At 44.3% G+C, this 24,977-nt stretch overlaps 1 protein-coding gene across 1 annotated transcript in view; it reads right to left on the bottom strand.

Moving 5' to 3' along the window:
- Nucleotides 1-5,862: 5,862 nt before the first annotated feature.
- The window catches only part of LOC124553915, a 30,014-nt gene continuing 10,899 nt past the window's right edge, over nucleotides 5,863-24,977 (bottom strand). The window contains exon 3 of the mRNA XM_047127936.1: nucleotides 5,863-7,128. Within this exon, the coding sequence (XP_046983892.1) occupies nucleotides 6,126-7,128 (1,003 nt within the window). The 3' untranslated portion in view covers nucleotides 5,863-6,125. The remainder of the gene's footprint in view (nucleotides 7,129-24,977) is intronic.

Below are 24,977 nucleotides of genomic sequence, written 5' to 3'. Positions count from 1 at the left end.
CATACAAATACTTTCAGAAACGACTTCCTGACACTTAAATCTACACTCGATGTTAACAAATTTCTCTTCTTGAGAAACGCTTTCCTTGCCATTGCCAGTCTACATTTTATATCCTCTCTACTTTGGCCATCATCAGTTATTTTGCTCCCCAAACAGCAAAACTCATTTACTACTTTAAGCGTCTCATTTCCTAATCTAATTTCCTCAGCATCACCTGATTTAATTTGACTATATTCCATTATCCTCGTTTTGCTTTTGTTGATGTTCATCTTATATCCTCCTTTCAAGACACTGTCCATTCCGTTCAACTGCTCTTCCAAGTCCTTTGCTGTCTCTGACAGAATTACAATGTCATCGGCGAACCTCAAAGTTTTTATTTCTTCTCCATGGATTTTAATACCTACTCCAAATTTTTCTTTTGTTTCCTTTACTGCTTGCTCAATATACAGATTGAATAACACAGGGAGAGGCTATAACCCTGTCTCACTCCATTCCCAGTCACTGCTTCCCTTTCATGCCCCTCGACTCTTATAACTGCCATCTGGTTTCTATACAAATTGTAAATAGCCTTTCACTCTCTGTATTTTACCCTGCCACCTTCAGAATTTGAAAGAGAGTATTCCAATCAACATTGTCAAAAGCTTTCTCTAAGTCTACAAATGCTATAAACGTAGGTTTGCCTTTCCTTAATCTTTCATCTAAGACAAGGCATAAGGTCAGTATTGCCTCACGTATTCCAACATTTCTACGGAATCCAAACTGATCTTCCCCAAGGTCGGCTTCTACTAGTTTTTCCATTCGTCTGTAAAGAATTCGCGTTAGTATTTTGCAGCTGTGACTTATTAAACAGATAGTTCGGTAATTTTCACATCTGTCAACACCTGCTTTCTTTGGGATTGGAATTATTATATTCTTCTTGAAGTCTGAGGGTATTTCGCCTGTTTCATACATCTTGCTCACCAGATGGTAGAGTTTTGTCAGGACTGGCTCTCCCAAGGCCGTCAGTAGTTCTAATGGAATGTTGTCTACTCCCGGGACCTTGTTTCGACTCAGGTCTTTCAGCGCACTGTTAAACTCCTCACGCAGTATAATATCTCCCATTTCATCTTCATCTACATTCTCTTCCATTTCCATAATATTGTCCTCAAGTACATCACCCTTGTATAGACCCTCTATATACTCCATTCACCTTTCTGCTTTCACTTCTTTGCTTAGAACTGGGTTTCCATCTGAGCTCTTGATACTCATACAAGTGGTTCTCTTTTCTCCAAAGGTCTCTAATTTTCCTGTAGGCAGTATCTATCTTATCCCTAGTGAGATAAGCCTCTACATCCTTACATTTGTCCTCTAGCCATCACTGCTTAGCAGTTTTGCACTTCCTGTCGATCTCAATTTTGAGACGTTTGTATTCCTTTTTGCCTGCTTCATTTACAGCATTTTTATATTTTCTCCTTTCATCAATTAATTCAATATTTCTTCTGTTACCCAAGGATTTCTACCAGCTCTCATCTTTTACCTACTTGATCGTCTGTTGCCTTCACTACTTCATCCCTCAGAGCTACCCATTCTTCTTCTACTGTATTTCTTTCCCCCATTCCTGTCAATTGTTCCCTTATGCTCTCCCTAAAACTCTGTACAACCTCTGGTTTTGTCAGTTTATCCAGGTCCCATCTCCTTAAATTCCCACCCTTTTTGCAGTTTCTTCAGTTTTAATCTACAGTTCATAACCAATAGATTGCGGTCAGAGTCCACATCCGCCCCTGGAAATGTCTTACAATTTAAAACCTGGTTCCTAAATCTCTGTCTTACCATTATATACTCTATCTGATACCTTTTAGTATCTCCAGGCTTCTTCCATGTATACAATCTTCTTTCATGATTCTTGAACCAAGTGTTAGCTATGATTAATTTATGCTCTGTGCAAAATTCTACCAGGTGGCTTCCTCTTTCATTTCTTACCCCCAATCCATATTCACCTACTATGTTTCATTCTCTCCCTTTTCCTTCTCTCGAATTCCAGTCACCCATGACTATTAAAGTTTCGTCTTCCTTCACTACCTGAATAATTTCTTTTATCTCATCATACATTTCGTCAATTTCTTCATCATCTGCAGAGCTAGTTGGCATATAAACTTGTTCTACTGTAGTAGGCGCGGGCTTCGTGTCTATCTTGGCCACAATAATACGTTCACTATGCTGTTCGTAGTAGCTTAACCGCACTCCTATTTTTTTATTCATTATTAAACCTACTACTGGATTACCCCTATTTGATTTTGTATTTATAACCCTGTATTCACCTGACCAAAAGCCTTGTTCCTCCTGCCACCGAACTTCACTAATTCCCACTATATCGAACTTTAACCTATCCATTTCCCTTTTTAAATTTTCTAACCTACCTGCCCGATTAAGGGATCTGACATTCCACGCTACGATCCGTAGAATGCCAGTTTTCTTTCTCCTGATAAAGACGTCCTCCTGAGTAGTCCCCGCCCGGAGATCCGAATGGGGGACTATTTTACCTCCGGAATATTTTACTCAAAAGGACGCCATCATCATTTAAACATACAGTAAAGCTGCATGCCCTCGGGAAAAATTACGGCTGTAGTTCCCCCTTGCTTTCAGCCGTTCGCAGTACCAGCACAGCAAGGCTGTTTTGTTTAGTGTTACAAGGCCAGATCAGTCAATCATCCAGACTGTTGCCCCTGCAACTACTGAAAAGGCTGCTGCCCCTCTTCAGGAACCACACGTTTGTCTGGCCTCTCAACAGATACCCCTCCGTTGTGGTTGCACTTACGGTATGGCCATCTGTATCGGTGACAAACACAAGCCTTCCGCCGTCCGTAGTTCATGGGGGGGTAATGAAGGTAATAAAGCCAAAATAAGCTTATACAAAAATGAAATTCAAGCAGCATTCTGTTTACTAATTCTCTGCATAATGTCCCACTGTGACATAATATATGCCGCAGGTCCCACAATAAACAAGGTCTAATGGTTTTACATTGGTTGATCTGGGCGGAATCTCAACAATTCCTGACAAATGTTTCACCCAGGAATTGCTGCACGTCACAATGTTAATGTGACGGTGCACTGTATTGTTGGGAGGAGGGGGACGAAATCTTCACTTAAGAACACTTGATGAACAGCTTATACAATTCATTTCTGCAACATGGTGACGTACTTTACAAGTGTCACTGTTCCTTCAAAAATGAATGGCCCTACAAATCCTCTTGACAGATATGTCACCCACATTGATAATCCAGGAAGATTAACAATTAATTCTTCTATAATGTGAGGTTTATCACTTGTCTGGTACACACATTTGTGGTGATTGTTGATTCCATTCAATATACATGTTATCAGACCAAACATGGCTTCAGTCAGCTGTTTGTTATTCAAGTTCATTCACGGAATTCAAGGCACCTATCCAGATGATCTTCGTTCACTGCATGAAGCAACCTGGGATTGTAGGGTTTCCACTTTCCTTGCTTTAACCCATTTGCTTATAGAGCCACAGACGTCAAGTCTGTTATTACATTGCCAACTGTGAGATGGGCTTAGCATCTACGGTGTTTCTTGGTGTTTTTTCTTCTCTGTTAATAAATAACATGACATGTTATATACCACTGGAAACCTGAGAAATGATTCTATTTACTGTTGTGTAACACACTCAATTTCCTTCAATGTTTTGCGAGTTACAAGCAATCATTTTCAGATTTTGTTAGGTTAATCCACCCTCCCCCCCCCCCCCCCCCCCCCCACCCCCAATTTCATTAACACCCTCCAGAAATGGTGTAGTGTACAAAGCAAGGAAGAAGAACAATGATACACGATACACAGCGTGATCATGAGGGATGTCTTGTGGTGTTGCATATGTTCTAACATTTCCGACTTAAAGTGCGAGTGTGAATCTGGGTTATTTCGGTTTATTCCCCAAAACCTTCCACTTCTTTACGAGGTGACTTACTTGGAATTTGCAGCCACCCTTCTTTACTGGATAGCCAGCTGCTGGAAACCCTCTCGACTCCTCCTCCGTCGAATAATGCTAGGTACAGGAATTTTTAGACTCTTCCTACTTATGAAATAAGTAGACGCACAAACTTTGCTTTTCATCAATTAACAATGTATTTGATTTTCACAGACAATAAAACCTCACTTTCAACATAAATATATAACTTCCGGTGAGTCTCTCATACAGCTGAATGTCAGAAACAAATTGCATTACAGTTAAAAAGAAAGTTAGCTTTGATACCATAACTTTTCTTAACATAAATCAGAAAATAAGTCTCAGTAGGTAGGATTCTGCCATCCCATGCTCATATCCAGAATATTGTGTGTTTGAGATGGTAGAAGGCTGAGTGGTTCTAGAATTAACACAGAAATTCTCGAATCACTACAATGCCTGTATTTCTTCGGGTATACCACATGAACAAAAATTTCTAAAACAGTATATCTTCACTCCTCAATACTTCAATAAATAGTAACGATAGATTTTATAAAGAATTTCTATCAAAAAAACTATACAATTTGAGAAAAATGTATAAGACAAAACTGCTGATTTTCATACATTTGAATGGTAAATATTAGGTACTGTGGGGAAAAATATTAGTATGTCAGTGGGTTGAAATGCAGCAACACTTGATTTGCTTACACCTGATTCACACACAGCTTGCCGTATAGCCTTCTTTGGAGATCTTGTGAAAGCTTGTACCACTGCATCCACTCCTACTTCATCCACTACCAATTTTTTCCTTCCACATCATCCCTTCTTCAAGATTATGCGTAATTTTGTTATTGTTACATGTGATGTGCCATCATCTATGTACTGCTTCCATGTTTTCATATTTCCAATAACATTTTCAAATCCACTTTCTCTGCTACGTGGACAAGTTTCTAGCCACCTTGTTATCTACATCTACATTGATACTCTGCATAGCGGAGGGTACCCTGTGCCACTACTCATCATTTCCTTCCCTGTTCCACTCAGAAATAGAATAAGGGAAAAATGACTGCCTATATGTCTCCGTATGAGCTCTAATTTCTTGTATTTTATCTTTGGGATCTTTATGTGCAATATATAATGGAGGCAACAGAATCATTCTGCAGTCAGCTTCAAATACCAACTCTCTAAATCTTCTCAGTAGTGTTTCTTGAAATGAATGTTGTCTTCGCTTCAGGGATTCCCAGTGGAGTTCCCAAAGCATCTCCGTAACAGTTGCATGTTGTTCAAACCTACCAGTAATAAATCTAGCAGCCCACCTCTTAATTGCTTTGATGTCTTCCTTCAGTCTAACATGGTAGGAATCTCAAACACTCAAGCAATACTCAAGAATAGATTGCATTAGTATCTTCCTCTGGTGCCCAAAATTAAAGCAACAAACCGCTGTTTCCCCATCCTGTGTCTAATTCGTGACGTAATCGTACAAACTGCCAATCAGATGTCCGTACATTCATGTACTGCACTGAAGACATTCTGGCCAATGCACAACCACGCCAATGTTGTCAGGACACCTACGAAACGAGATAGTGTTTGCCAGGTAGCCCCACGTCCACAAGCACTACGTACACAGTCACAGACAGTGCAGTACGGCACAGAGATGATGCCTACGAGGATCTCTGAGGTGGAGGGCCACAGAAAGAAAGGAAGCAAAACAGTCGCAAACTGATGTGGCCCGATAGCTTAATGTGAATCGTTCTATTGTTTCTCAGATGTGGATATACTTTATAGAGATTGAAACTGTATCCTGAAGACCAGGGCAGGCTAATCACATGTGACTCCAGACTTGTTGGGTTTGTTGATTTATCATAACAGTTAGGAAGGTCTAGGGAATGGTAGCAGAGGCGGTGGAAGACTTACTCGGCTCATCGTATCAAAATGTTCTTTAGTTTTAGAACAGTCATAGTAAATATATACATAATTTTACAATATTTAATGTCAAATAAAAAATTGTATAATATATTGCACAAGATCAGCCCATCTCTCTCACTGCCCTTCTTCCAACACATCATATTTATTGACTCGAAATAATGATATGTTATCACAAGAAAATTTCAACAAGTCAGTGTCTTAAAGTAAGGATACAGGACACACCACTACATCTGCGGACACAGGCTACAGCACAAGGATCCTACGAGGAGAGATCCTGAAGGACTTCACACCCATTTATCGTACAGGACTCCAAGTGGGGAAGGCCGGCCACACAACTGCCGACAGTCTGCGCCTCGACGTGGCAGTCCGACAGCCGCAGCACGCGCAACCTCTCCAGATAGCGTAGATCTGCGAACGCGTCCTCCAAGAGGCGTCGGCAGTCCGAGACTTCCAGCTCCTCCAGCGTCGCGCTGCAGCCCCGCACGAAAGTCAGGCTGCGGAGCCGCTGGCACCGGACGTGCAAGGTGCGCACTGGGCCCAGACTGCAAAGCCTCTCGAGGTGTTCGTCCCAGATGTACTTGCTGAACACATTCACTTCCTCCAACGCCGGGCACACGGCAGCGTCCGCTCCGGACGTCGCAGCGGGGACCTCCGAGGCACTGCCGCGGCGGCGACCCTTCCCGGAGAAGAGGTCACGGTGTATGTCTCTGACCCTCCGTACGGGACCGTCCGCACTAGCAGCTTCGCGAACCGGCCCGGCGGATTCACACGTACTTTCGGACGGGTTACAAAAATACGACTGTTCTACGACGAATATCCTCCTCAACGTGAGGCGGTCGACCCACGACAAGTAGAAAAAAATGTTTTTCTGCATCGAGTGGTCTATCACGAGGCACTCGGTATCAAAACACCGGAAGTACGGCTCCCACGTCAGGGGGGCGTCGCCGTAGTGGTGGAAGACGGTGGCCTCCGGCCAGGCGACGTGGATCCCGAACGAGCCGGAGTAGAGGAGGTAGAGCGTTTCCAGCTGCGGCACCGCACCCGCCGTAGCTAGCACTTCCCTCACGTTCCCCACGTCGTACGTCGCGCACTGCCAGCGCCTCCACAGCGACTTCTCCTCCCGTAGAATGGCACGCCACCTGCTGCACGTGTGCGAACACCACGTCAAGTCACACAGCCGCAAGTAGGAGAATATTTCGATGAGAACCTCGTCTGGAAGATTATCTATTCCACAGAGAGCTGTTCCCGGTGCTACTGTCTCTCTGTAAACAAGGAACAAAATGAAATAGCAAGTTATGTAATGCTGCAGAAACATTTGCAAATATACGAGGCGGTTATCATTAAACTTACTTGACAAGGCCTGCACGATAAATGAGTTACTGTAGGGCAGTGAAACTTTTTGGAAATATTTGTAAGGATATGCAGAAGAGAATTAATTAATAAACCTTGGAAAGAAAGATATTTTAATTTGCATACAAGTGGGTACCATTTGTAAACTGTGTACCAAGTTCACATTCCCGGTTACAAACATTGCTCAAAGTGACAACCCTTGCATCCGCAACATCCCAGAGCCACTAAGAGATGCCATTTCATTTCACAACTGTTCACGGCACACTTCGAACAGTGGGCTATGAAATGCTTAGCTGTCGTTAAACGACTCGTGCAATGCTTGAAGATTGCACATTGCATCCAGCATTCTCAGACAGGGCAACAGCAATTTCTTCAACAATTTGTGGTACAACTGGTCCTTGGCCTCCCCCAGCAACAATTCTGAAATCGCCAGTTAATTCGAACTCCCGACTCACGTTCTTGCTGAAAGAGGACCTCTCTGAATTTTTATAATCCGTCAGTAGCCAAGCAGAGCAGAAGCACTTTTGCTACTGTTTTGATAAAACAACGAGTAAAGTCCTGCTCACCTCGTCCAGACCCACGTTGACTGCCTGCAAGTTGCTGTTTGTGCTACAATGTACATCACTGCACCAGTACTGATGCCTAACAGCTGACACTGCTAGAAAAGCACGTGCTGCTGTGCGCAGTCTGAACATCATTCCTGTACAGTTGGGTACACTTACAGTAAATAGTTTTCCATCTACACTGGGTCAAGTAACAGATGTTTAATTATAACCACTCTGTACTTTATGACACTGTAATTCTGTCAGAGACGACACAGGACATGGAATATCAATTGAACAGAATGAATAGTGCCTTGGAAAAATGTTATAAAATGAGCATCAGTAAACGTAAGACAAAGTTAACAGGTAGTCAAATTAAAATTAGGTGACACAAAAACTAGTAGACAGGTTTCACTATCTGGGTAGCAAAATAACAAACAATTGTAAAATTGAAAAGAATAAAAAATGACAATAGGGGAAAAAAGTGAATTGCAAACACTTGATTAAGGATGGGTTCAAAGCAGATAATATGAGGATCATATGCCTGGCTTTTGCTAATGAGCTAATATTGCTGGCAAACAACATGCAATAGACTTCTGTGCAATATAGCTCCAAGGACTGTATTTAATATGACATGCGAGAGCCTTTTATGCAACCCTGGCACTGAGGCAAATGCATTTGTTCAGATGTAGACTCTTTACAGCAACACACCACCATTCTCACCTCAACCCTCACAGGACCCTTCACAGGACGTAATCATCCCACCAGTCTAGTTCAAAATCAGATTTCCCAGACCACCACATCCAATTCCAGTACCATTGATCCCTCCAAAAAATTATTTAGGAGTACACCTCTTCTCAATCTGTACAATCCTAGTCTCGAATGTAGTAATCAGCTACATCGACAAGGCCACAACTCCCTAAAATGAGGTTAATTCTGTCGGAGATTTTGCCCACCACACTAAGAATAGCTTTTCATCGTCCTCCCAATTTCCGCAATAGCCTTGTCAGACCGTGTGCACCTTAGTCACCCATCTCCCTACTCTGTGACTGTCCCCACTGCAAGACTCACCCTATGCACTCTCCTACCACCACCTTTTCCAGCTCTGTAACTGGCAAAACATATAATATCAAACGGAGAGGCACTTGCGAAATGACATGTCATATACCAGCAGTTACGTAAACACTGTTTGGCCTTTTACATCGGCACGACTACCACCGAGTTAGCAGTTGCAATGAATGGGTGCAGGCAGAGGGTGTATAGCAGCAGTCATTACAACATCACAGTCATGACCTCAGAGCCTGTTTCACCACACGCATTATCTAGACTCTTCCCCCAGACACCAGTTTCTCAGAACTCCACATGTGGGAACTGGTGCTAAAACATGTCTTCAGTTCTTGCCACCCAACTGACATTAATTTATATTGATTTCTTCAGTTTCTGCGTTTCTTCACAGTAACTATTCTTTTCTTTACTCATTTGTAGTTTTCTACATCTTTCACTTTCTGACCTGTCTATTTTCTGTCGTACCACTCCCACCTCTATCACATTCAATGCAGTCAGCTTCCTGCTCTTATTAACTTGTGCACAATGTTTTAGCATTAATCTCTGTCTAGCATAATACCCTATTTTCCACCTTTAAGCTTTCAGGTTTTCAAATCTTGCCCAGAGCAGTCCCCAGCAATGAGTCTTTCCTTCCCATCCTCTCCGGTAAGTCTACCCTGAGCTGTAGTTCTGAGCAACTTTTCCGAACTCTACTCCTTTTTCTAAACCTCGCCAGTCCTTTACCTTCAACCCTCTTCCTTCCCCTTCAATCGTTCTGCCAGAAGAACCCACTGCCTTGAAAGCTTGCACACATACTACCTTTTATATGTGTGTCTCCTGGCACCACTTGGTGAGTACATTTTTTATCTATCCAATTACATTATGTTTTCAACAACTGTATTTAACAGCAGATAGATCTATTGATCAACATCCATGAAGCATATCAAGAGAGCCAAAGCCACTGTTTTGAGGCATACATTTTTCTGTCCTGTCTAGTTTGATTTTCCTTTGTTTGACAGCTTCTATTTCATTGAGATCATCCGACACGGGGACCGCATGGTAACCACATTTTTATAAGTTTTTGTGTTTATGGTATGTGAAGTTTAGAATTCAAATATAACTCTCCCAGAGCAATTCTGTGCAACTCTCAGAAACACACAAGTATATTAACTTTGAAGTTTTCAACTTTTTTTTAATATGCTAAACTAAAGTCAAATTAGGTATCTTGAACAGAATGACCCCCTCAATACCAACCAGTGTGGTTTTTGTAAACTATAGTCACCTGAAACCTAACTCGCACTTTTCCACGTGACATACTGAAAGCTCTGGATCAATGCAACCAGGAATATGCAGTGTTTCTTGATTTCTGAAAAGCATTTGATTCAGTACTGCATATACGCTTATTGTCAAAATATGATCATACGGGGCATCAAGTGAAATTTGTGACTGGATTGATGACTTTTTGGTAGGGAGGACACAGCATGTTATCTCGGATGGAGAGTCATCGTCAGATGTAGAAGTCACTTCGGGTGTGCCCCAGGGAAGTGTGTTGGGACCCTTGCTGTTCATGTTGTACATTAATGGACTTGCAGACAATATTAATAGTAACCTCAGAGTTTTTGCAGATGATGCCATTATGTGAAATGAAGTATTGTCTGAAAGAAGCTGCATAAATATTCAGTCATATCATGATAAGATTTCAAAGTGCTGCAAAGATCGGAAGCTTGCTTTAAATGTTCAAAAATGTAAAATTGTGCACCTCACTAAACATAAAAACGTAGTATCCTATGACTGTAATGTCAATGAGTCACTGCTGGAATCAACCAACTCATACAAATATAAGTGTGTAACTCTGTAGGGATATGAAATGGAATGATCACATAGGTTCAGTCATGGTTGGTTGGTTGGTTGGTTGGTTTAAAAGAAGGGGGGAAGGGGGGGTGGGGGAGGGAAGGACCCAACTGCTAGGTCATCAGTCCCTCGTTCCGATTAAAATAATTCCACAAGAGTGGGAGTAAAATAACCGAGACATACAAAACATAGCTGGAAGAAAGGAGAAAGCCACAAGACTGACAGAAGAGCAACAAACACTAAAATGGGCAAAATGAGACAAGAAAACCACACAGAGACACAAGAAACACATAGAAGAGATCAAAACAAGAGCTCAGATTACTGTGGCTGGATGACCATGAGAATAAAAAGGAGAAACCAGCCACTCTGCAACTCATTAAAACCTACACCCTAAAAGCACTAGGGTGGAGGTCACAGAGCGACAAAGTACATGCGCTAAACCTTAGATCAAATGATAAAACCCACCCTCACGAATAAAATGTAAAACTAAAGCTGCTGTTGAGTCACTGTCACCCAACACCGAAGGTAGGGTGTTGGGAAAATTAAAAACTTGCCGCACAGTGGCTAAAAGTGGGCAGTCCACCAAGAGGTGGACGACCGTCATTTGTGAGCCACAGCGACACTGAGGTGGGTCCTCGCGACGGAGGAGGTAATCGTGCATTAACCACGTGTGGCCAATGTGGAGCCGGAAGAGGACAACTGATTCCCTGCGAGAGGGCCACACAGAAGACTTCCACACATACGCAGTCACCTTAATGACACACAGTTCGTTGTGCAAACTGTTACGCCATTCCGTCTCCCAAAGCCGAAAAACCCTGCGGCGTAAGACACAATGCAGATCAGTTTCGGAGATGCCCGTCTCCAGAAGTGGTTTCCGCGTGGCCCGTTTGGCCAGCCTGTCGGCAAGTTCGTTGCCTGGGATTCCGACATGTGCAGGGGTCTACACAAACACCACTGAATGACAGGACCATTCGAGCACATAGATGGACTCCTGAATGGGCACTACCAAGGGATGGTGAGGGAAGCACCGGTCGATAGCTTGCAGGCTGCTCGAGCAGTCAGTACACAAAAGAAATGAGTTGCCAGAGCACGAGCGGATGTGCTCGAGAACACGAGATATGGCCGCCAGCTCTGCAGTGAGAACACTGCAGCCATCTGGCAAGGAGTGCTGTTCAATATGTCCTCCACGAACATACCCAAAGCCTACGTGACCATCAGCCATCAAACCGTCGGTGTAAACCACTTCAAAGCCACATTACGTGTCAAGAATCGAGAAGAAATGAGCCGCAGTGTTAAGATAGCCCTTAAGGCAGTGCGAAAGGTCCAGAAGAATCTGAGGCCTCGGTGTACACTGTGGAGGTGTACGTGAATGGACCTTGAGGAGAAGTGGTAACAGGAAGGACTCCAGTTCAGACAGAAGGGACCGGATGCGAACCGCAATCATAAGTCCTGACCTGGGACGCCGATACGGAAGATGAACAGCCGTGGTTGGGAAAAGGAGACGGTAATTCGGATGCTCAGGAGAACTACGAACGTGTGCAACATAACGGGTGAGCAGCTGTTCACGCCTAATCTTCAATGGAGGGACTCCAGCCTCCAGCAGGACACTGGTCAGCGGACTCGTTGTAAAAGCTCCCGTCGCTAGGCGAATGCCACAGTGGTGCACTGGGTCGAGTAAACGCAATACTGAGGGTGCCGCCGAACGTAAACCAGACTCCCATAGTCGAAGCGGGATTGAACAAGGGCTCTGTATAGCTGCAGCAGTGTAGAGTGATCTGCACCCCAGTTGGTGTTGCTCAAGCAGCAGAGGGCACTGAGATGCTGCCAGCACTTACGCTTAAGCTGACAAAGGCGAGGTAGACAATTCAGTCGGGTGTCGAAAATCAGTCCTAAGAATCGATACGTCTCCACTACAGTGAGTAGATCACCATTAAGGTAAATTTCTGGTTCCAGATGAACGGTACGACACCAACAGAAGTGCATAACACACGACTGAAAACTGAAAGCCGTGGTCTAGAGCCCACGACTGCACCTTGTGAAGCTCAGCAACACCAGTACTGGAGAAGCAGTACGAAAGGCAGAAATCGTCCGCATACGGAGAAGGTGAGACCGACGGCCCGACAGCTTCTGTTAGACCGTTAATAGCCACTAAAAATAGAGACACACTCAATACGGAGCCCTGTGGAATGCCATTCTCCTGAATATGGAGGGAACCGGTTGAGGCACCGACTCGGAACGGAAAATATGGAGCGACAGGCCTCTGGACCTGATGGGATACCAGTTCAATTTTACACAGAGTACGCGAAGGAACTTGCCCCCCTTCTTGCAGTGGTGTACCGTAGGTCTCTAGAAGAGCGTAGCGTTCCAAAGGATTGGAAAAGGGCACAGGTCATCCCCGTTTTCAAGAAGGGACGTCGAACAGATGTGCAGAACTATAGACCTATATCTCTAACGTCGATCAGTTGTAGAATTTTGGAACACGTATTGTGTTCGAGTATAATGACTTTTCTGGAGACGAGAAATCTACTCTGTAGGAATCAGCATGGGTTTCGAAAAAGACGGTCATGTGAAACCCAGCTCGCGCTATTCGTCCATGAGACTCAGAGGGCCATAGACACGGGTTCACAGGTAGATGCCGTGTTTCTTGACTTCCGCAAGGCGTTCGATACAGTTCCCCACAGTCGTTTAATGAACAAAGTAAGAGCATATGGACTATCAGACCAATTGTGTGATTCGATTGAAGAGTTCCTAGATAACAGGACGCAGCATGTTATTCTCAATGGAGAGAAGTCTTCCGAAGTAAGAGTGATTTCAGGTGTGCCACAGGGGAGTGTCATAGGACCGTTGCTATTCACAATATACATAAATGACCTGGTGGATGACATCGGAAGTTCACTGAGGCTTTTTGCAGATGATGCTGTGGTGTATCGAGAGGTTGTAACAATGGAAAATTGTACTGAAATGCAGGAGGTTCTGCAGCGAATTGACGCATGGTGCAGGGAATGGCAATTGAATCTCAATGTAGACAAGTGTAATGTGCTGCGAATACACAGAAAGATAGATCCTTTATCATTTAGCTACAAAATAGCAGGTCAGCAACTGGAAGCAGTTAATACCATAAATTATCTGGGAGTACGCATTAGGAGTGATTTAAAATGGATTGATCATATAAAGTTGATTGTCGGTAAAGCAGATGCCAGACTGAGATTCATTGGAAGAATCCTAAGGAACTGCAATCCGAAAACAAAGGAAGTAGGTTACAGTACGCTTGTTCGCCCACTGCTTGAATACTGCTCAGCAGTGTGGGATCCGTACCAGATAGGGTTGATACAAGACATAGAGAAGATCCAACGGAGAGCAGCGCGCTTCGTTACAGGATCATTTAGTAATCGCGAAAGCGTTACGGAGATTATAGATAAACTCCAGTGGAAGACTCTGCAAGAGAGACGCTCAGTAGCTCGGTACGGGCTTTTGTCAAAGTTTCGAGAACATACCTTCACCGAAGAGTCAAGCAGTATATTGCTCCCTCCTACGTATATCTCGCGAAGAGACCATGAGTATAAAATCAGAGAGATTAGAGCCCACACAGAGGCATATCGACAATCCTTCTTTCCACGAACAATACGAGACTGGAATAGAAGGGAGAACCGATATAGGTACTGAAGGTACCCTCCGCCACACACCGTCAGGTGACTTGCGGAGTATGGATGTAGATGTAGAAATTTCGGATAAAAATCGGGAGCAGGACCCGAAGACCTCACTCCTACAATGTGGCCAGCATATGATGTCACCAGGTCATGTCGCATGCTCAAAAAAGATGGCAACCAGACGTTAGCATCTGGAAAAGGCTGTTCGGATGGCAGACTCGAAGGACACAAGATTATCAGTGGTAGAGCTACCCTGGCGGAAGCTGCCCTGACACGGAGCCAGTAGGCCACGCGACTCCAGAACCCGACCCAACCGCCGACACCTCGTACGTTCCAGCAGTTTACAAAGAAATTGTGGGGCTTGATGGGCCGGTAGCTATCCACGTCAAGTGGATTTAGACTGAGTTTGAGCACCGAAATGATAGTGCCACAGCGATGGAAATTTGGCATCACACCAGATCAAGATGAAGATGATGAGAAGATGTCACTTGCAGTCAGACGAGAGATGTTTAATCGTCTAATTGTAGATCCGATCTGGTCCAGGATCTGTGTCGGGGCAATGTGTAAGGGCACTGAGGAGCTCCCACTCTGTAAATGGGGCGTTATAGGGTTCACTGTGGTGTGTAGTGAACACGAGGACTTTCATTTCCAGGCACCGTTTGAGGGAGCGAAAGGCTGGGGGGTAGTTCTCCGACACAGAGGCTCGAGCATAGTGCTCAGCAAAGTGCTCGGCAATTGTGTTTGCGTCGGTAGGTAACACACCATTGATGCTAATGCCAGGGACACCTGTTGGGGTCCGGTACCCAAAAAGATGCCTGATCTTCGTCCAGACTTGGAAAGGTGACATACGACTCCCAATGGTCAACACGTACCTCTCCCAACACTCCTGTTTCCATCATTTTATAAGCAGGTGAACGCGGGCACGGAGCCACTTAAAGGCTATTAGGTGCTTACTTCACTGTAGAGCTTGCCTACACTCTTTAATTGCCTCAGCAACTTCCGGCGACGACCAAGGGACTGTGTTTCGCTGGGGGCACCCTAAACAATGAGGGACCGCGTTTCCCGCCGCAGGAACGATCGTTGTAGTGACCTGCCCAACGACAACATCCATGGCACAATGTGGGGGAGATTCAGTGGTGACAACAGAGGTGAAAGCTTCTCAGTCTGCCTTGTTTAAAGCCCATTTGGGTAGGCGTCTGTGGGCATGACGCTGGGGGTGTGACAGGAAGATGGGGAAGTGGAAACTACCACACAGGTCATCTTGTGCTCTCCAGTGGATAGATGGGAGAAGGCCAGGACTGCAAACTGAGTGATCAATGGCTGAATATGTGCCATCTGCCACACTGAAATGTGTGGGGGCACCTGTATTTAAGAGGCAGAAGTCAAGTTGTGACAGTAAATTTTCGACCTCGCTACCTCAGCCAGTAAGCAAGGCGCCACCCCATAAGGGGTTTTGGGCATTAAAATCTCCCAAAAGTAGGAAAGGTTTAGGGAGTTGATCAATCAGTGAGCCAATACATTCAGGGGTACTGCACCACCTGGAGGAAGATATACATTGCAGACAGTTATTTCCCGTGTCATACTTATCCTGACAGCCACAGCTTCAAGAGGGGTTTGAAGGGGCACAGGTTCACTACATACTGAGTTGAGGACATAGACGCAAACTCCACCTGACACTCTTATTATAGTCGCCACGATTCCTGTAATATCCCTTACAGCTGCGGAGGGCAGGGGTCCACATTGCCGGGAACCAAGTTTCCTGGAGGGCATTGCAGAAAGCTTATCAGTTGCCGTAGCTCAGCCAGGTGATGGAAAAAACTGCCGCAATTCCACTGGAGGATTACACGATCGTGAGACTGGGTAGGCACGAAACAGTCAATGAGGCTGCCTACGCCTTGGGGTCACCTGATACCACCAGATGAGTACCTGTGGGATCGACATCCATTGTGTCTGAGGGCCCAGTGAGATCTAGGTCCTCAGTGGACGCCAGAATCTGCACCTCATCCTCAGACACACAACTTGTAGGTAGTGGTGGTGTGGGTGCCACTGCAGTGCCTTGATTCTTGGAGATCTTTTTCTTTTTAGGTTTCTCTCCCTGCTCCTTAGGTTTGTCCTGCTGGGAGGGCTTCACTGATTCAGTCTCAGGGACTGAGGAGGACCGTGAAGCCCTACGACCAGCTACCTGTGGTTGCTCCAGCCACTGGCAGCTGTCAGCTTTGCCACTGGTAGGAACCTGGGAAGGGAGTGATCCAAGGGATACCTCCTTCCTGGAGAGAGGAGCCGAAGACGATTTACGCTTCCTAGGCTGAGAAGTGGTGACTGACGTCCCCGATGGTTTGGGGGGGGGGGGGGGGGGGGGGGGCTCCTGAAGTAGGTTGTGCAGGAGCAACAGTGAGGGAAGTGCCCCCCACCACCAAGGGGGCAGGTGGAGTCTGACAGCTCTGAGAGCCAACTGTACCCGGCAGAACGGAAGATGGTACAACCGTTGTCATAGCAGCAGCATAGGTTGGCATCATATGCACAGGATGTAGCCTCGGTGTAGGTCAGTTGGTCGAGGGGTCTTGTATTCCATTATTTTTCTTTCTTTCTGGAGAATCCTGCAGTCTGGCCTGCAAGGCGAATGGTGCTCTCTGCAGTTGACACAGATGGGAGGTGGGGCACAGGGAGTATTGGGATGTTAAGGACATCCACAATCCTGACAGGTGACGCTGGAAGTACAGTGGGAAGACATATGGCCGAACTTCCGGCACTTAAAGCACTACATCGGGGGAGGGACATACGGCTTTACATCACAGTGGTAGACCATCACCTTGACCTTCTCGGGTAATGTGTCACCCTAGAAGGCCAAGATGAAGGCACTGGTGGCAACCCGATTTCCCTCGGACCCTGGTGGACGTACCGGATGAAATAGACACCTCACCACTCTAAACTGGTGCACAGCAAAAGAAGGTCCATGTGAAATATGATACTCTGCACCATATTTAAGCTCTTATGGGGTGTGATGGAAACAGAAACATACCCCAGTTTGTCACAGGCGAGTAGTGCCCATGACTGGGCAGAGGATGCTGTTTTGATCAAGACCGACCCTGACCGCATTTTGGACAAGCCCTCCACCTCCCCAACTTGTCCTCTAAACGCTCCACAAAAAACTTTCACTGAGAAGAAAGATTCCCCATCAAGTCTCGTACATACAATGTACCAGGGTGAATAATCTTCGCTGCCATCCTTCGCCTGGCATTCCTCCCATGGTGTGGCAGGGGAGAGGGGGGGGGGGGAGGGAGGGGGGGGAGTGATTTGGAGTCACATTTGTTAGCACTGAATTTTGACCTTGATCATTTAGACACTGCTTGTGTTTGACCACCAGCAAGAGATAATGTGCTACACTTCATTGTGTGTCATCCACCCACTCCGAACAGGGGCCCTTCCCACACCCAGCTGTAGCAAAGGCCACCCTGTCAGGATGGCAATTGCTGGGAAACCCGATGCCCCAGGCTCCTTGGCATACGTGGGGAGTTAATGGTGCAGGCATCAGCAGAGCAATCCCTGTGTAGTCAGGGGGCTACAACCAACAGGGTACATGGTGACCCCACCACAGCAGACGCTAGACGCTGGATATCAGGTGCAAACGAGCTAAGAAGTCCATTATTGTCAACAGCGCAGAAAGTGATACTGCTCAGAGGATGGAGGAAAACGCACCAAGGAGGGTGACCACACCCAACACTTAGAGAATGAACGGAAGTGCAGATCCGCGTCGACAAGCGATGCGAGAGGTCTCAGTGCATGGAGACTATGCACAATGTAAGGCACCCTTCCCCAATTGGCTCGCTCTTCGGGAAAATTTTGAAAAATGGAGGGCAAACCCTACAGGGGACAATCACATAAAGGCCAAAACGTGAGAGACTCCTTTTAGTCGCCTCTTACAACGGCCAGGAATACCTCGGGAATATTCTAAACCTGGACCCGCACGGGGGTTCAGGCGTGGATAAAGCAGGTGGTACACTTCTGTTTATTGATATAATACTGGGGAAGTGCAATCAGTCTACTAAAGAGTGTTTACAAATCACTCATGCAACACATCCTAGAATATTGCTCAAGTATGTGGAACCCATACCAAATAGGACTAACCCGGAATAATTAACGTATACAGAGAAGGGCAGCATGAATGGTCACAGGTTTTATTAATCCAGAGGAGTGTGTCGCAGAGATACTGAAGGAACTGAAACGGCAGACTCTTGAACACAGACGTAGCACAGAGGCATAAGCATTGTGGCTATGTAGTAGACTCCTTGTTTGACATGTAAGGGCTTGGGTGCGAATCCTGGTGGAATCAAAATTTTAAACCAAAGGTGCACATTCTGTGAGCATTTTCGTGAAGCATTAAACACAAAAAACATAGATTTAACTTTTATTCTTTTTTAATTACACACTCATGATGAACAATCATTTATAAAATATCAGTAGGCTACTTAAGAATTTTTGAGTGCAATGTTGTTGTTGTTGTTGTTGCGGTCTTCAGTCCTGAGACTGGTTTTATGCGGCTCTCCATGCTACTCTATCCTGTGCAATCTTCTTGATCTCGCAGTACCTACTGCAGCCTACATCCTTCTGAATCTGCTTAGTGTATTCATCTCTTGGTCTCCCTCTACGATTTTTACCCTCCACGCTGCCCTCCAATACTAAATTGGTGATCCCTCCATGGCTCAGAACATGTCCTACCAAACGATCCCTGCTTCTAGTCAAGTTGTGCCACAAGCTACTCTTCTCCCCAATTCTATTCAATACCTCCTCATTAGTTATGCGATCTACCCATCTAATCTTCAGCATTCTTCTGTAGCACCACATTTTGAAAGCTTCTATTCTCTTCTTGTCTAAGCTATTTATCGTCCACGTTTCACTTCCATACATGGCTACACTCCATACAAATACTTTCAGAAACGACTTCCTAACATTTAAATCTATACTCGATGTTAACAAATTTTTCTTCTTCAGAAACGCTTTCCTTCCCATTGCCAGGCTACATTTGATATCCTCTCCACTTCGACCATCATCAGTTATTTTGCTCCCCAAATAGCAAAACTCCTTTACTACTTTAAGTGTATCATTTCCTAATCTAATTCCCTCAGCATCACCCGACTTAATTCGACTACATTCCATTATCCTCGTTTTGCTTTTGTTGATGTTCATCTTATATCCTCCTTTCAAGACACTGTACATTCCGTTCAACTGCTCTTCCAAGTCCTTTGCTGTCTCTGACAGAATTACAATATCATCGGCGAACCTCAAAGTTTTTATTTCTTCTCCATGGATTTTAATACCTACTCTGAACTTTTCTTTTGTTTCCTTTATTGCTTGTTCAATATACAGATTGAATAACACCAGGGATAGGATACAACCCTGTCTCACTCCCTTCCCAACCACTGCTTCCCTTTCGTGTCCCTCGACTCTTATAACTGCCATCTGGTTTCTGTACAAATTGTAAATAGCCTTTCACACTCTGTATTTTACCCTGACACCTTCAGAATTTGAAAGAGAGTATTCCAATCAACATTGTCAAAAGCTTTCTCTAAGTCTACAAATGCTAGAAACGTAGGTTTGCCTTTTATTAATCTTTCTTCTAAGATAAGTCGTAGGGTCAGTATTGCCTCACGTGTTCCAACATTTCTACGGAATCCAAACTGATCTCCCCCGAGGTCGGCTTCTATCAGTTTTTCCATTCGTCTGTAAAGAATTCGCGTTAGTATTTTGCAGCTGTGACTTATTAAACTGATAGTTTGGTAATTTTCACATCTGTCAACACCTGCTTTCTTTGGGATTGGAATTATTATATTCTTCTTGAAGTCTGAGGGTATTTCACCTGTCTCATACATCTTGCTCACCAGATGGTAGAGTTTTGTCAGGACTGGCTCTCCCAAGGCTGTCAGTAGTTCTAATGGAATGTTGTCTACTCCCGGGGCCTTGTTTCGACTCAGGTCTTTCAGTGCTCTGTCAAACTCTTCACGCAATATCATATCTCCCATTTCATCTACATCTACATCCTCTTCCATTTCCATAATATTGTCCTCAAGTACATCACCCTTGTATAGACCCTCTATATACTCCTTCCACCTTCCTGCTTTCCCTTCTTTGCTTAGAACTGGGTTTCCATCAAAGCTCTTGATATTCATGCAAGTAGTTCTCCTTTCTCCAAAGGTCTCTTTAATTTTCCTGTACGCAGTATCTATCTTACCCCTAGTGAGATAAGCCTCTACATCCTTACATTCTCCCTCCAGCCATCCCTGCTTAGCCATTTTGCACTTCCTGTCGATCTCATTTTTCAGACGTTTGTATTCCTTTTTGCCTGTTTCATTTACTGCATTTTTATATTTTCTCCTTTCATCAATTAAATTCAATATTTCTTCTGTTACCTACGGATTTCTACTAGCCCTCGTCTTTTTACCTACTTGATCGTCTGCTGCATTCACTACTTCATCCCTCGGAGCTACCCATTCTTCTTCTATGGTATTTCTTTCCCCGATTCGTGACAATTGTTCCCTTATGCCCTCCCTGAAACTCTGTACAACCTCTGGTTTAATCAGTTTATCCAGGTTCCATCTCCTTAAATTCCCACCTTTTTGCAGTTTCTTCAGTTTTAATCTACAGTTCATAACCAATAGATTGTGGTCAGAGTCCACATCTGCCCCTGGAAATGTCTTACAATTTAAAACCTGGTTCCTAAATCTCTGTCTTACCATTATATAATCTATCTGATACCTACTAGTATCTCCAGGCTTCTTCCATGTATACAACCTTCTTTCATGATTCTTAAACAAAGTGTTAGCTATGATTAAGTTATGCTCTGCGCAAAATTCTACCAGGCGGCTTCCTCTTTCATTTCTTAGCCCCAATCCATATTCACCTACTATGTTTCCTTCTCTCCTTTTTCCTACTCTCGAATTCCAGTCACCCATGACTATTAAATTTTCATCTTCCTTCGCTACCTGAATAATTTCTTTTATCTCATCATACATTTCATCAATTTCTTCGGCATCTGCAGAGCTAGTTGGCATATAAACTTGTATGTCTGTAGTAGGCATGGGCTTCCTGTCTATCTTGGCCACAATAATGCATTCACTATGCCGTTTGTAGTAGCTAACCCGCACTCCTATTTTTTTATTCATTATTAAACCTACTCCTGCATTACCCCTATTTGATTTTGTATTTATAACCCTGTATTCACCTGACCAAAAGTCTTGTTCCTCCTGCCACCAAACTTCACTAATTCCCACTATATCTAACTTTAACCTATCCATTTCCCTTTTTAAATTTTCTAACCTACCTGCCCGATTAAGGGATCTGACATTCCACGCTCCGATCCGTAGAACGCCAGTTTTCTTTCTCCGCTTGAGTAGTCCCCGCCCGGAGATCGGAATGGGGGGACTATTTTACCTCCAGAATATTTTACCCAAGAGGACACCATCATCATTTAATCATGCAGTGCAATAAATAATTAGAAATAAGAAGATATCCACTTTTCATAAAAATGGCAGTTATATGTGTTAAATAGAATATATATGATATATGGTGTATGTATTCAAACAATGAGAGAGAGAGAGAGAGAGAGAGAGAGAGAGAGAGAGAGAGAGAGAGAGAGACAGAGAGAGAGAGAGAGAGAGAGAGAGAGAGAGAAATAGTAAGCAGAACAAGCTTCACTCAATTACCAGTCTTGCACACGTTATGTATTCTATGCTTCACGGAAATGCTCATACAACATACAACTTTGTTTAAAAATATGATTCTACCAGGAATCAAACACATACCTCCACATGGTGCACGAGCCCTCTACCACGGTGTGGCACTGCCCATCGAAAAAAATGAACCTTATTTTAAAAAATGGAAACTCCAGATCAGAATATCAACAATATAACAAAAAGACAGATTGCCACGCACAGTTAAGACAACACACTGAGTTGCAGACAGGCACAATGAATGCACTTACACATTAGCTTTTGGCTCCGGCTTTCTCCAGAAAAGGAAACACATACATTCATTCACACAAACAAGCACACCTTACACACACGACTGCCTGGCCCAGATGGACATGGTGGTCCTATGTATATGAGATGTGTGTGTTTAATTTTCTGAAGAAGCCTCTGGCTGAAACCTTATGTGTACATGTCTTTTTGTTGGGCCTGTCTACACCTTAACATGTCATCTTTACAGTGAATAGCAATCTATCTTTTCCTTATATTGTTGAAACTTATTTTAGCATAATTAAACATGCCCAGGAAAATTTCAAATTCAATTATCACAAGAATTTTTTAGAGTTGCATGTACTGTAGTGCTTTGGGAGAGACATTCAAGTTCTGAACTTCACGTACCGTAAATTTAAAACATGACAAAAATCTGATATGCGTGTGGTCCCCTTGTCAGATGATCTCAGTGAAATGGTAGCTCTCGAACAAAGGAAAATCAAACTAGATAGGGCAATTATGCTTGAGGAAAAACGTACACCTCGAAATGTCTATTGTTGAATATCAAACTACAACGCAGTAGTCAGACTATCAATCCTCTATGCAGCAGTGTGTCTATCCCTAACCAAAAAGATCCCAATAGTGTGCCCTCGAATTACAAAAAAGGAAATTCCTGCAAAAGGTAGTGAGAAGCAAAATCTGAAATGCCATAACTCCATTTTAAAATTGCCCTTTACAAAGGAAAACCCGGGAGAACCGTTCCAATTTAATCCTCGTGCCACTGAAAAGATGACTGAAATAAGTATTAGTGTCAGTGGTGTTGAGAAACAGCTGAAATTGTTAAAACTGAACACAGCTCCAGGGTCCGACAGATTCCCTGTCATTTTCTATATAGTGTTTGTGGCTGGGTTATTCTCTCTTCTAACCATTATCTATTGTAGATCCCTCAAACAGAAAACTATGCCCAGTTCTTGGAAAAAAGCTGAGATCACACCTGTCTATAAGAAGGGTAGTAGAGATGATTCACAAAACTATGTCCAATATCTTTTATATTGATTTGTTGTAGAATCTTACAACATATTCTGAGCTCAAACATAATGATGTATCTTTAACAGAATGACCTCCTCCATGTCAACCAGCATATATTCTGAAAAGATCAGTCATGTGAAACCCAACTTACACTTTTCTCACACGACCAACTATATCCTCACCCACAACTAATTCTCCTTTGAAGGCATTACCTACAAACAAATCCGTGGTACGGTTATGGGCACCCGCATGGCACCATCCTATGCTAACCTATTCATGGGCCATCTAGAGGAATCCTTCCTAAAAACCCAGAATCCTAAACCCCTCACCTGGTTCAGATTCACTCACTGACGACATCTTTGCTATCTGGATTGAAGGTGAGGACACCTTATTCACATTCCTCCATAACCTCAACAACTTCTCCCCCGTTTGCTTCACCTGGTCCTACTCAACCCAACAAGCCACCTTCCTAGACGTTTACCTCCACCTCAGAGATGGCTACATCAGTACCTCCGTCCACATCAAACCTACTAACCACCAGCAGTACCTCCACTTCAACAGCTGCCACCCATTACATACCAAAAAGTGCCTTCCATACAGCCTAGCCACCTGTGGCTGTCGCATCTGTAGTGATGAGCAGTCCCTCTCAAAATATACCAAGGGTCTCACTGAGACCTTTACATATTGTAATTACCACCTCATACTTGTACTACCTGTGAAACCAGTCATGTGATCTACAAGCTAAGCTGCAACCACTCTGCTGCATTCTACATGGGCATGACAACCAACAACCTGTCTGTCCACATGAATGGCCACCAACAAACTGTGGCCAAGAAACAGCTGGACCACCCAGTTGCTGAGCACGCTGCCCAACACAGTGTTCTTCATTTCACAGCCTGTGCCACCTAGATCCTTCCCACCAACACCAGCTTTTCTGAATTGTGAAGGTGGGAACTCCCCAGCAATATATCCTATGTTCCTGTAACCCTCCTGGCCTCAACCTTCATTAGCCATTGTCCTTACCCATCCAGCCATTTCCCTGTTCGCATTCCAGTATTACACAGCCTTCCATTCCCCCAGCCCAAACTTTTTGTTTCTCTCTTTATCTGCAACCACCCCCTCTCCCCCCCCCCCCCCCCCCCCCCGTCTAACCACTCGACTGCACCTAGCTGGCCTACCCTCTCTTCACCTTGTCCCTGCACACTCTCACTAGTAGCATTTTATCGTCCCCCACCACTACCCTGCTACCCCTACCCCAGCCTCTTCCTTACCCCCACATAGTTGTCTCTCCTACCATGCACTGCTGCTCGCAGTCTGCCTTCAGCTGCCACACACTGTGGTCGCGTGTGTGTGTGTGTGTGGGGGGGGGGGGGGGGGGGGGGGAGGCGCTGCAGGTGTGCATGTGCATGTAGTTGTCTATTTTCAACGAAGGCCTTGTTGCCAAAAGCTCATTTTCCATCAGTCTTTTTGTTGTGCCTATCTCTTACTCAGTATCTCAGCTATATGGTGAGTAGCACATATCCTTTTCATAATACTGTTACATTCCCTTCTGGATTTTCCATTGTTTGAAAAATAAACATCAGTAAGGTACAGGAAGAGTCCAGGTTCAGAAAAGGAGTTAGACTAAGAAGTCCCCTATCCCCATATTTATTTAATATGTTCACTGAGACAGCTATTCAGATCCTGAGGGAGAAGATAA

Source organism: Schistocerca americana, chromosome 11 (genome assembly GCF_021461395.2).
Source record: "Schistocerca americana isolate TAMUIC-IGC-003095 chromosome 11, iqSchAmer2.1, whole genome shotgun sequence".
In the NCBI taxonomy this organism is placed as follows: Eukaryota; Metazoa; Arthropoda; class Insecta; order Orthoptera; family Acrididae; genus Schistocerca; species Schistocerca americana.
This window is presented reverse-complemented; position numbering and strand designations above follow the sequence as displayed.